The 13,769-nt window shown below is 34.0% G+C and overlaps 1 protein-coding gene across 4 annotated transcripts in view; it reads left to right on the plus strand.

Annotated features, from left to right (window-relative positions):
* The window catches only part of PCDH9 (protocadherin 9), a 697,873-nt gene that overhangs the window by 439,986 nt on the left and 244,118 nt on the right, over positions 1–13,769 (plus strand). For 2 of the 4 annotated variants that reach the window (XM_015851665.2, XM_015851667.2), the window contains one exon: positions 13,322–13,523. In XM_015851665.2, the coding sequence (XP_015707151.1) occupies positions 13,322–13,523 (202 nt within the window). The remainder of the gene's footprint in view (positions 1–13,321; positions 13,524–13,769) is intronic. The other 2 variants (XM_015851668.2, XM_015851669.2) reach the window with 1 other exon arrangement.

A 13,769-nucleotide genomic window follows, 5' to 3' on the forward strand; every position in this document is an offset into this window, starting at 1 on the left:
ACTATTAGGCCAAGATCATATGAAAGTCTGTACTTCTGAGTAAGTGATGTAGTGAATCTATTTCTAGTAGAAGCTAAGCAGAAGAAGATAGTTACAAACATTAGTGGAAGTAAAATAAATAAACAAATAAATAATAATTAAAAAAATATATATTTGTAAGCTTATTCTTTTAAGTCACTGAAAGAAATAAATTTGCCAATTTTTTCATTGTTGCTAGTTATCAACATTAAGCTCAGCTGGTGTAAATTAATTTAGATCATCAATACAGAACAAGAATGTGGGCAACTATACTTGTCTTTCAGCCTGTTTCAGTGGGACATGACATTAGCAGCATTTTCTAAAATTATCTAGGTGTCAGTGTTCTTGTTTTCCCTGTAAATTTTAATGTCAAGAGCTTGCCATATGTAATTTCAGGAAAATATTGAAAATTGGGTAAAGTGTAATAATAATAGCAATTCTTGTCAGCTCTCATTTTACTTCTACTTGACGCAAGCAGAAAATACATTTCTAGGAAGTTACTGTTACAATAAGATGCCTATCTGCTGTTTTGATAGTACAGTACTGCTGCTGTCTTTGTGCAGATGAGCTCCACACAGAAAGACCTTATTTTTCCCTCTTTCTTCTTACATATTATTTACTATTCAATGAAGTTTCAGCTTTCTTACTGCCTACGTGTATAGCTTACTGCTCCTGACGTGTGTATTTAATGACAGAAACTGCTGTATAGAAAAGCCTTAATGTGGTTAATGTGGCTACTGTTTCATATCTTACTTGGCATGATAATTTAACGTATCAAAGATTTGCCTTTTACACTCAGTAGTCAGGATAGCATAGCAATAAAAGACCCATTATCAAGCCATAAAGGCCCATTCAACCACTGAAAGACCTAGCCTTATCTGTGGATTTAGCTTTTCAAGCTTTGGCATGATAAGACACTAGCAGTCAGATGTACATATGCTTCACCTGTGATGAAGGAAGAATCTGTGTAAATATTTGTTGCAATATATATTGTTCCTTGAAGAATTTCTAAATAAATTCTTTTCCATTTTCTGTGGCATATGTTTACTTATATAACATGAACATTCCGAAGCTTTGAGATTTCATCTTGAGAAAAAAGTTAAAAAAAAAGAAAAAAATAAAATAAAAAAAGAAATAGAAGTTCAAAATTTAAGGAAGCAGTTCATAAGGGCACCATATCTCAAGTAACAAAACATAGCTTTTCATTGTGATAATGCATAACAGTCTATCATTTTTGTTTGTTTGTTTTAGTTTTTAATAGAGATGTAGATATATTTTAACTTTGGAGTTTCAGTTAATTTATAGTGCATGCAATCGATTGAGATAATAATATTCATTTCAAAATTAAAATATTATAGAAATTCTATCTTTCCAACGATGTAACAGCTTAATGGATGCGTGCTTCATGGCAATCATGTCCACTTTCAGCTTTTCCAGTGTCGATCCATTTATCTTAAGTGACAACTGTAGTGTCCATTGTGTTAATAGATGTACAGCTGCTTTCTAGAATCATAGCATATAAGAGGTCTTATCCTCAAAGGGCAGTAGTGCTGCTGTTTCCGCTTTCAGTGTTTGCAGGAGAAGACATGACTGATGACTCAGAATTAATTGTATACCCAATATGCTGTCAGTGACAGATATCTGCTACACCCACTAGTACTACTTCAGGAGGCATAGTTCTAATGTACTATTCCCCCTACAGCATGCCTGTAAATTGAGAGCCTCCTTCCTTTTTCTCCTCCAACTCCCATGCTAGTGCAAGAATCTATGAGAATTCAAGTTCTTTCTGCACATAATAATACTCGTTTTATCCATGAGGAAAATGATCTTTAAAATTGCACTTCCTCAAACTCACATAATAAAAGTTAAGACTGACATCAGACTGTCTGTCACTAGGAGCACTGACTGTCTTACCGTGTTGCTATTCAAAGTCTTAAAAAGTCTCCCTTTTCCACCCTTCCTGTCTCATTCCCTCTTTAAACAGTATTAATCTGACTGCTGTTAAAGTCCTATGGCAAAAAAATTCCTAATGGACAGGTGATTATTTGTTGATAAATGGGTAGATTTTGAATTATGTCTTCTTCAATAACACAGTTAAAAACTAGAGTATTTAAAATCCAGAGGCTAGTTATAGCATAGAATCACCCCAGACAAAAGATTACTACCATTACACAAGAGCCATGGACTGCCTTATTTCCAAGGTCATATGCCATACTAAAGAAAACTAATGGAGCAGAACACTAAGATTTTTACTTTTTTCTTTTTTTTCTTTTTCTTTTTCTTTTTTTTCTTCATCATTCTTTTTCCTAAATATCACCAGGAAATTTCCTGTTCCTTGGTAGGAAAGAGTGCATATCTGTTGTAGTGACTGACAGTGATGAAGGCATATATCCACAGCACTTCCATAACAGTGCTTCTCCCAAAGCATAGTTCACAGAATCAGTAAGACTGGAAGAGACCATCTTAGATCATTTATTCCAGCCATCCACGTGCTACCAATAGTGCCAACTAAACCGTGTCCCCCAAAGCATAATTTACTTCCTAAAGCATAAAGATAGACATGAGCTAGAACATTATTAATTGATCTGAAGACAACACAGAATTATCCTCGACTTTTCTTATCAGCTTTTAAAAAAAAAAAAAATAAATAAAATAAAATAATTAATTAATAGGATACAATATCAAAACATGATAACTGATGTGATACTGTATATACTGATTTAGCCAACATAATTAATAAACCTTAGCCAATGAAATACTTCTATAACTCATTGAGAAACTATAAACATAAACTGTGTAAACATGAATTGCAAATATAACAGCTTATATTTTCATAACTTTGTCATCCACATAAGACAAGAATAGTTTTCTTGTATAAGCAGCTTCAAAATAATGTACGTTCCTCAGATGGGAAATATTCTCAATTGTTTTTCTCAAATTTGGAAATGTAATTTAAAAAAGAAAGTCCCCAGAATTTTATTACCCTATTCATATTACTGAAGGCAGATGAGTTTTACAGAATATAAATCAGGACATATTTATTATTATAATTAAACTTGTAAAATTTCAGCAACAGCTGTTTCTACATTTTCGTAGTTCACATACATTATTGATCAATACATGCTTTTATTAATGTGAAACTTCTGAGAATGTAGAGAACTTATGCAGTTATCATTATAATTGCTACAGTGTTTCTGCAATACTTCTTCAAGTGAGTGCACTTGTAATGTGCTTTATCTGCCTTGCTAGGAGGAGCTCATCAACAAAAATAAACTAAAAAAACAAATTGAAGATCACTGAAGTATTTAAATTACTAAAGATCACATTAAATATAATTCTATTACAACTAAATTGTTTACATGAGTATTTCTTTCCATGCTGTAATATTCCAAGTCATACAAGTTCTTTTTGTAAAATGTGCTACAGAAACACATAAGGCAGTTCACAGTCAGTGCAATATATTTTGTTTATAAGATCTTTTTCTTCAGATTCTCATGTCCCAGTACTTAATGGCAGCTAAACTAAACTAAAATGTTGAACATCTAAAATCACATTCTTAACTGATGAACACAATGCAAGGTCGGCCTTTTCCTACTGGCAAGTGAACTTTGAGCATTTAAATTTTTAAAATTCTGGATTTCATGTTTCTCTATAATCAAGGAGCAAAAAATAAAGTTGATAAAAGGATCAGTCTACCTTAAATCTTCTAGTTGTCAAATGCCTTATATCTATCTAATCATCTGCAGCCAATTGTAGAGCACAGACACCTCAAAAAGCCATTTTACTGTAAGTTTTTGTATGCCAAGAATCTCACTACAGCTACATCTCTTTCTCCATTAACTACAAATTTATTTAGGAAACTGCCCAAGTCACAACACTAATTTTAGTAGGTATATATTTACAAATTGTTACATGTTTATTTAATCCTAAGGTTTATTTTTCCCAGTGTTTCTGCTAAGAAACATTTTAAAAATATACCAAACTGGTTAACTGTGGCCATTTTGTTGAATAATGCATCTGAACAATTTTTTATGATTTAGTTTAGTTATCTGCCAGTTGCATATTAAACTATTTCTTTTATGTTTTATTGCATACAGTAGTTTCTTCTCCCCACTTGCCTTTCCATGCATTTGAGAAATTAATTTGAATAAATGTGGGCTTAGAACTGATTTCCTGAGTCTCAAACAGTTAATTCAGGGGGAGAAGACTAAGACAGAAAATGTTGACAATTACTTGCATTTTAGCAGACTCCCAAGCAGAAGAAGGTAATACTCTGATTTAGTCTAGAATAAACTGTACCACTCAGATTTCAAGTTAGGTCAAGATTACCTTACAGTCAGGATGATTTAATGTAGATAACTAACTGCCTATTGGGAAAGTGAGTATTTGCATACTAATTAGAAATACAGTACTTAAAATAACATAGATCATAGCTTCTGTTCTTTCTGTTTAAATTAAAAAGAAAATATATATATATATAAAAATAATAGAAAGCAAGAAAAAAAAAGGTAAACAAAAAACAATAACAAAAATCATGTACATCATGAAAACTATTGGTTTCATGAAATAAACTAAAGGAATGTTACAACTGTCCTAATTCAAAAAAATAAAAAAAAATAATATTGGAAGCACAGGATTTGATTGCATGTCTTTCTTTGTTCACTGTGTCAGCAAAACTAAAGGAACTGCCCAAACAATGTGGCTGTTTACTGTCCATACTTCCATGTGCTTAGAACCACTGAGCACACATTTTCTCCTCAGTCAGTGGGATATGGCAGTTGGGACAATCTGTCTCTGTGTCAGCCTTTTCACACTGAAGATGGGCCAGTTATGTTCAGCCTAAGTAGTAACAGACATATGAGGTGATTATATGTTTCCTTTTAATATATTGGACTGATTTTTATGACATTTTGCTACAATGAAATTGAGTAGAAGAAATCAAATGGTGATCTCACATAACAGCAATGTACATTCTGGAATCAATACTAACACTTTTATGTTAGGGAGAAAAAACAAGAGAATAACTAACCACTCCAACTACCTGTATGTGCAGCACAGTATGAAAACTTACAATAAAGATATAGAATAATCCCCACCCCCCTTTTTTTTTTTTTTTTTTTTTTTTAAATTCCCTTCCCTCCCCTCCCCCCCCCCCATCCTTTCCTTAGCCTGAGAAATTGATGGAAACCTTGCCTACCTCTGCCACGTTCGTTCTCTGGATGAGAATACAAAATGGGAATAGTGGAATGGGTTATCTTGTGATTCAAAATAGGATCCTTGAAATGAGGATTGCTGGGCAATTCTTATTTAGACTATAGATGAAAGGAAAGGAAAGTATAAAGGAAAGGAAAGTATAAAGAAAAGGAAAGTATAAAGGAAGGGAAAGTATAAAAGAAAGGAAAGCAAAAGAAAGAAAAGCAATGAAAAGAAAAGAAGAAAACGAAAAGAAATAGAAAGAAAAAGAAACAAGAAGAAAGAGCAACAGAAAAGAAAGAAAAAAAAAAGAAAAAAAGATAAAGAAAAAGAGAAAAGTTAATGAAAAATCTATTTCTCTTGGGCAAATTTCTGGAAACTACACATCAGTTTGTTACAGAAATGCAGAATTGAGCCAAGACTATTTTAGATAATCAAGGAGAACTTCTTACTAAGAAAGGAGAATAATTTTACTTTATAGTAATATTCTTTCATAAGCTCAAGTGAGACATAAAGTAAGAAAATATGTATAAGATCACTGGGTTGAATTATATGAAGTCTTATTTGTGGACTTTGTGCCTTTCCAGCAGGATATATTATAAACTTTCTAAGATCGCTGTCAAGAAAATACTTGTGGTTCATCTTCCCAGTTTAGAAAATAGAAGATTATAAGGAGCATTTATTAAGTCAATCAGAAATGAAAACAATAACAAACAAAACAACTATTGTTTGTTTAGAAAACAAACTAATATCACAACCATATGCTAATTCAGAGACCTTGCCAATTATTTCCAGAGAAAATGCAAACATAAAAATGTTTGTTCAAGTTTCCCATTGTACTTTAGTTCAAAAAATTATCTTCTATCCCAGATTACTCAACTGCCACATTAAAATGTGAACCCTAAGTGCTTCCAGCATAGGGCCTTAGAGAAATCTTATGAGAAAAGAAGGGTTTAAACCATGTTGTTGGCTTTTTTTTAACCCTATTTTCCTCCTACTTGAAAATGTTAACCTCAGTTTTGTGACTTCATTTCTATTTCCCAGCCTGATATCATAAAAAGAAATAAATAATATCCACATTTTAGTACATGAACCAAGAATCTTTGTTTTAATCGTGAGAGGAACAAACTTTACCAAACAGATGTTTTCCACAGAGGACCTTCAAAGAAGCACAGTTATTTCTTTCATCCTTACAACATTTTTTTAAACTTCTTCACATTTTCTTCTTCTTCACTATCATTCTGTAGGATTCCTACAGTTTTCTCTTGATATCATTTTCAGTTTTTCTTCTTTGACTTTTTTATTTGAGTGGTGTTTAAGTGTCAAAAAAGTTTTTGATGTATAGATCCTTTTGTAACTTTACCATACAGATTGCTTTTCTGTATTTGCATTCTGAGCTTCTGTAGTGTGAATAATTTTGACATAAGGAAAATATACTCAAATAGTTTTATTTCTTTTTATTTTATAATGTTTGTTTGTCACCTTTACACAAATAATGACATAATAGTTCAGAAAGGAAAGTGAAATATTATTTTGTTGTTGCAAGAGTTCCCATCTGAAGTATAGATATCACATACAATTGAAGATGTGTCATGCTTGAATAGATAGTCTGATTTGCAAACATATGGTCCATTCTGCAAAGCCTAGTTTGACTTGGTTTGAATCAGATGTTCAGATGGTCCCTTCTTGTCTAGAAGGCCAGAAATCAAGGCTCATACCATGCAAATATATTGAATGGAGAAGTGGACATTTTGTTTAACTACCTGCTTTCTAATCTCAGAAAGCAGCTAAGCTGGCAGTGTAGATTTTATTTTATTTTAATTGTGTTCTATCATAATGGATAGTATCTCATGCTGAGTCTGTCATTGTGAGAGACATTCAGTAACAGAAACAATAGATAAATTATTTCTTGGCTCCCTGATTAGTAAAACCAAAACAATAGCTATGCAAAGCTTGACGTCTGATTTTCAGAATAAAGCAATTATTCCATGGAAAAGCTCCTCTAATGCTGATTTCTATAACTTTGTTTGATTCAAATAAGTAATTGGAAGTAAAATACATTTTGGAATCTAACACACAATGCAAGCATTGAATAGTTTTGAAAAACCTGTGCTTATACTTCCAGTGTGAAAGTTCTATTTACAACACAGATTGTAACTCATCTGCTATAGGACATTTCAGGCATTCAATATGATGTGGCATGGTCTTTCCTCTACTTCAGATTTAAAACACTCAGGTCAACTAAATAACTTACTTTATTTACAAACCACTTTCTGTCAGTGTTTGATGGCTTCTGTAAAATAAGTCAGCAGGAAAAAAATGCCAGATTCTCACCAGTACTGGCATAGTCTGAATACTGGAGGATTTGTTACCTGGTGTGCAGTAAGCCAATCTCACATACAGAGATAAGATATTGATTTACTGCAAAGTTGCAGAAGTTTGGGTACTAGGCGGCCTTCCACAAAAATTGCACATCCTGGGACTATTTCAGCATCTCAATAAATATTTGCATAACTTCACCACTACTCTGATAAAGCCTTGATTTACCATTGGTCAGTTGAAGATGGGGCTAATCTCACTTTTTACAGGCCAGCTGGACATGCTAATTAACTACATGTTTTCTCAAGATGCTCCTATCTTCAAAGACAAGTTTAGTCATCTCATTGTGATTAAGAGCTTCTCTACTTAATTACTTTATCACCTTCAAGAATAGTCAGCCTGACATAGGTAAAGGTACACATTTTCTATATCTAAAGATACAAAGATTTGCACAAAGTTTAGTTCTTACCAACAACACTGGACCAACTAGTCTAGAAATCCATGCTTAGGTCCAATGCCCACAAATTCTTTTGTTTAAGTAAGGATTTCAGAATTGTGCCTTTCATACACTAGTCTGCTGTCAAAAGCAATAGATTTGTACAGATTGAAAACACAAATTCTAGTGCCAGAATATATTTATAAAGCTAAGATTTTCAGAAATGAAGCATTTTTGTCCAACATACTATGTTTTCAGATATGTATGCAGCAGTGGAAAATTATGAAACTGATCCAGATAGTTGTAGTTTATACTTTATTTCCAATTAGAATTCCTAACATCAAGAAAATAGAAGTGAGAAATGTGTGACAGAAGAGCAAGATGCAGCTAAGATATATTTTTAAAATGCTTTCAGTATCTTGAAATAAAAATGTGTTAATGAAGAAAGATGTAATATGCTATGCCAAGCACAGGTTCCAATTTTCTGTGCCTGTGCCAATGAGAAAACCAATATCTCCACCCTTTTGTTTATCCACTCCTCCCTTGCCCCTTAAGAGCTTTTGTTCTTATTGTCATTTTCAAGTATCACAGTTATCACTTATATCTATCAATCATGCAAATTACAGTTGTTAGAATTTACCAAATGTTGTTTAATATTACTTAATTATTTGTAGCTAGACCAGTTTCATGTATGATTGATTTAATATATTTTTGGTTGTTACCACTCTGAAAGGATCAGCTGGCTGGAATTTAAAAAAAAAAAAAAAAAGGTCATATTATGCTTGAATACTCCTGTTATCAACACTACAGTTTGCTATCCTTTGTCACCATCTAAGATACAGAATTATTTCTTTTTCTCTGTAACTCTTGTGGGAGTGAAGTCATGGTTCACCTGAATGAGCTTTATGGAATCTGCTGCAAAATGTGATTAAAGAAGAATGATTCAGTACATCTGATACCAGTTGTTTTCCTGATTTTTAAACTCAGCCCAGGTTCAAAGTCATATTGTGTCAAATTTTCCTGAATTGCATACTAAAATTCTTTGACAAGTTATTATTATTATTTTTCTTCCAAATGACAAAAATTATGGTTTTAATTGAATTTTCCTTTTGAGTTTCACATAACAAAGATGCGATATTTCCTGATTAAAGTTTGGACCTAAAGAAAGGCAATGTATTTCATGCCTGACTACCTGCCCCTCCCACCCCCACCCCACCCCCCAAAAAAAAAAAAAAAAAAAAAAAAAAAAAAAAAAAAAAAAAAAGATTATTTATGATCAAATATGTCACAGATTGTAGATTTGAAGGTTGGTCATGTGGTGTGAAGAACCATAACCACACTTCATATTGTATGCACTTCTCCTGAATATGCTGTAGTATAATTAATACTTTATTCTCTTGTTATCACTGATCCCAGTGTTGTACCACAGATAAATATTTCTTAGAATAAAATATTTGTATTTAGGTTATATATATATATATATATAAATATATAAATTCAAAGCTTCATTTGGATGCATGATAAATAGAAATATAGTCTAAGCATTCTCCATTCTCTAGGATTTTCTTCTGGAAGAAGTCCCTGATAGTATTATACACAGAAGAAAGTCAATGTGCCTTGGAAAGCAAAAGTCTTTTTGTGAGTGGATAGCTTTTCAAGAAAACAGTTTGAACATGTTCAGTTATTTTAGTAATCTCACTTGTCCAAGGAGTCTGAGAGGCAAGGACAACTTTGCATTGTAAGGATCTAACTCAGCCTGCTTTCAGTAAGGATCTGTGGAAGGTGAGCACATCTGCTTCATTAATCAAGGACATTTAAATAATAATTAGAAGGGGAAGCTGTAAACCAAGGACACACAAATTGTATACAAGGGAGACAGTTCCAAGGACCAAAAGTTTCCAGTCACTAAGTAATGTGCCACTTTTCCAGCAGTTTTGGAGGGGGCCAACCTGGACTTTGTAACTGTTGAGAAGGATGAAAGAAGGGAATGTGAGGACTTGGGATATTTGAGGGACTGTGCAAAGCATACGAATGAAACTTTAGAGGAAGGAGACTGGAGGGAACAGAAGAGGAACAATCAGAAGGGGTATAAAATGTGTCTGATCACCACAGTCTATCTTGTGTTGTCATTTAATCTCTTAACTGTCTCTCTGTGTAATCTCACTCCCTGTTCTGTGTGTCAGTACTGCAAGGACTCAGCAGCAGCTCCTGACAGGACCTGTGTGCTTATAAGTATTACTGAAAGCCATAACCAAGAAAAGTCTCTAAACTAAGTGATACTTTAGAAAGCTTTTTTTTTTCACAGCACTGTGTGCATGCAGATCTCTCAACAAGGCATGTGTACACCAGAGCTAAATCACCTTCATAATATACATTTAACATATGAATATTCATACAAATATTCATCTACAAAGTCCTTGTCTTTTTCATACATGTCAAATTTAACAGTGCACCTGCATCTACCAATCGAGGCATTCTTGCAAGGGGGTCTTTAAGTTTGCCCATAGATAGTACTGATGTTGAAGTACACAGATGACTCTTTGGTACCTCATTGTCTTTTAGATTGCTTTTTCGTGCCTCTCCACAGTGTCTCCACAAACAGGACCATCCTTACCTGTCTGAAGTATCAAGGGGCCTGTTCTTAGAATTTGATACCAATGGGGAGCCAGGTAGTGTCATCTGAAATCAATTGGCAGAGGGGCTGTGCTGGTGATTGGGGCACCCACAAGTGCTCTGTGTGGTGGTGAGCCTGGAAGTGTGCGGGCCTGCTGCCTCTACCAGCAGGGAGGAGAGTATGGGCTGTGAGAGCAGAACTGGGCTGGGGCCCATGGAGCAGGCAGCAGCATAGGACATTCTTTAAGATGCTAATAAGCTTCTTAGCATCTTAAAGAAATGGACAGTCTTCCCTTGTGAGTGACATGATATGACTAAACTTAAGTACTGGCTTTGAGTCTCTCTTTGTGGAAGGTTTTTTATTTCAGTGTTCTGATGGCATGGCTTAGTCTGACATTTCCTGACTGATTGCATGCTGCCCCTTCATCAAGTCTGAATCTGGATGACTGTTTAAGTGACCTTCAGAGTTTTGCAGTTCCTTATGATTGGTGGGGTCCTTACTGAGAAGCCTGGAAAGCTATGCAACCAAGCTCATATATATATATATATTTCTTATCATTCAGAGTGTGAGCTTAAGAATTTACAAAACTTAGGAGTTGCCAGTATCAGTATTCAACCCCTGCGATTTTACTGACTGTCAATTTAGAGTCAGAGCAGATTTTGGCTAAGATAATAAGCTTTTTGGTGAACAAAATCCGTATTTCTGCTACAGAGCTCATGAAACCATTTGTGTAATTGTATGTATTTTTTTCTGCATATTTGGGTGGTTAATTAAGTGCAACCATTTAATTATTTTCCAAAATATTGAAACATTCATCTCTCCTCTTTAAGGACTTATTTTCTCAGTCATTCATATTTTCTTATAGACACATTTTCTTTATTTATTTATTTTATAAAATAACTTAATCTCCTTTTCCTCTGCTACTTACTGATTTTACTACTGACATAGATTCTTAACCTCGGAAAAACAGATTAGTAAATTTGGGTTACTGAAAATGAATGTAGGAAGAGAAGATTTTTTAAGCTATGTAGTAAAGTATATTTTCTTCATATTTAAAGGAAAAAAAAACTGCTAGTGATTAGAAAAATTGTTCAGGGTGGCAGTTCAATAGCGAAAATACTGGAAGAAAAAGTACTGAAGTTTGAAGTAAAAGAATGCTTACTGATAGTACGCAGAGATAAGATTTCCATTGGTATAAACTAATACAGCTCAGTGACTCAGAGGACGTTTGTTTTTTGTTGTTTTTTTTCTTCTTCTTCTTTTTCTTTTTCTTAGCTGGATTCCAATCCTAAAGCTAGGAAAGAAACTTAAAAGTAAAATACTAATTATAAAATCACAGCCAAGAGCAAATAGTACGTTTATTTCTATACTGACTTACACGAAAGTAATCGAAAATTAACTTAATCAAGTATCTACCCAAGGGATATGAATAAAAAGGAGCCTCACAGAAAATATTGATCATCATGTAAAATGGTAGCAATTACCATTAACAAATAGTTTTTAATAAGCAAACATACAGTTAATACTATTAACTCAAGGTTTTCTAATTAGAACAAAACAAAACAAAACAAAAAACCTAAACAAACAGTTGTTAAACTTACTGCAAACTTTGTGAATCTCTTCATTTTAAATCTGTCTAGCTAACCAGATTGCTCAGGCTCCCTGCTGCTGAAACTCATTTTTGAGGAAAGTTGTGCTTAACATAATTTAACCTCCCTCTCGAGATGGCCTTGAACTAGTTGTTTCCGATGCTTCAGAAATGCCGCATTCTGATCCGTGAAGACCTGTTATATTCCTTTCATGAGTACTACAGTTGCGCCTGCTAAACAACTCACAGTAGTGCTACCAGCTCTGGAGCTCATGGGGAATTGCTGCATCATACTGTGGCCATACCTCATGAAGTCATATTATTTTTCTAGATGAGAGTTTCACAGCAATGACTAATTGAACCAAATGCACAGTGTGATTTATTTATTTATTTATTTATTAATCTTTTGTAGTGACTTTTTTCTTTTCCTAAGAAGCTCAGTACAATTCTGGCTATCATTCTTTGTGTTGCTTTGAGAAAAATACCTGATTTATTATTTTATATTTCTTGCAGAAGTGATAACTCCATATTCTGTCATTGCATTCTGTGATTCCTTTTTGACCAGAGCAGTTTCACAGTCACTTTATCAGTGCTAAATGTCTGTATTAGGTAGAGTGCTGATATCCATATACATTCTTCAATTCTTGAAAGATGGCAAAGTAAAAACAAACAAATTTTGTTTAATTTTTTGTTTGCTTGTTTGTTTTTGTTTTTTTAATTTCAATAATATGAACAGTGATAATATGGGTTTTAAACTCAGTAGTGAATATTTGTTGTATTTTCTGATGTTGTTTGCTTATTGTAACATTTTGCCAATGTTTATTTCTGCTTATCCAGAAGTGTTTATAGATCATGATTTTTAAATGATGAGAAACATATCTAAAGGTCTACTGATCACTTTCTTGTGAGAACTGTGAGAAGGTTACTTCACAGATGAGCATGTGCACACTTTTCCCTGCTATCTTCCCTGGGTTGCTCTAAAAGCAAACAAAAATAAATAAATAAAGAAAGAAAGAATCCACCAGCAGACTCAATTACCTCTTAAGCATTGCCAGGAAACTAATCGTAGTTCAAAACTTTAAAAAAACAAAAAACCTCAGTTGAACAAAAAAAGAAGAGCACTAATCAGCATGTCCTGTGCTCTTCTTTGTAGTCTCAGCGCCGTGTTACATTTCACCTCCCCGATGGCTCCCAGGAAAGCTGCAGTGACAGTGGTCTGGGAGACCACGAGCCGGTGGGTGGTGGAACCCTGATCTCACACCCTCTTCCTCTGGTTCAGCCGCAGGATGAGTTCTACGACCAGGCCTCACCGGACAAGAGGACTGAAGCTGATGGCAACTCTGACCCCAACTCGGGTGAGTCACTGACAGAGCTCTGCTTACCTGAATTGCTTTGGTCACTCTTTGCCATTCCTTTCAGCTTTGTAACGATAGAGATTGTTAGCACGTGCATGAATATGTGGTCATTTAGCTCATAATGCTTGGTAGGAGATAATGTGGTTTACCTGAATTGTCTCGTGCTGTAATTTATCTGAGGAAACAGAAACATGTCCAATGAGAAAAAAACAGCTCCAGACAGTTTTGCATGGTAAGAATGCATGG

The sequence above is a fragment of the Coturnix japonica genome, chromosome 1 (assembly GCF_001577835.2).
Source record: "Coturnix japonica isolate 7356 chromosome 1, Coturnix japonica 2.1, whole genome shotgun sequence".
NCBI classification, from domain to species: Eukaryota; Metazoa; Chordata; class Aves; order Galliformes; family Phasianidae; genus Coturnix; species Coturnix japonica.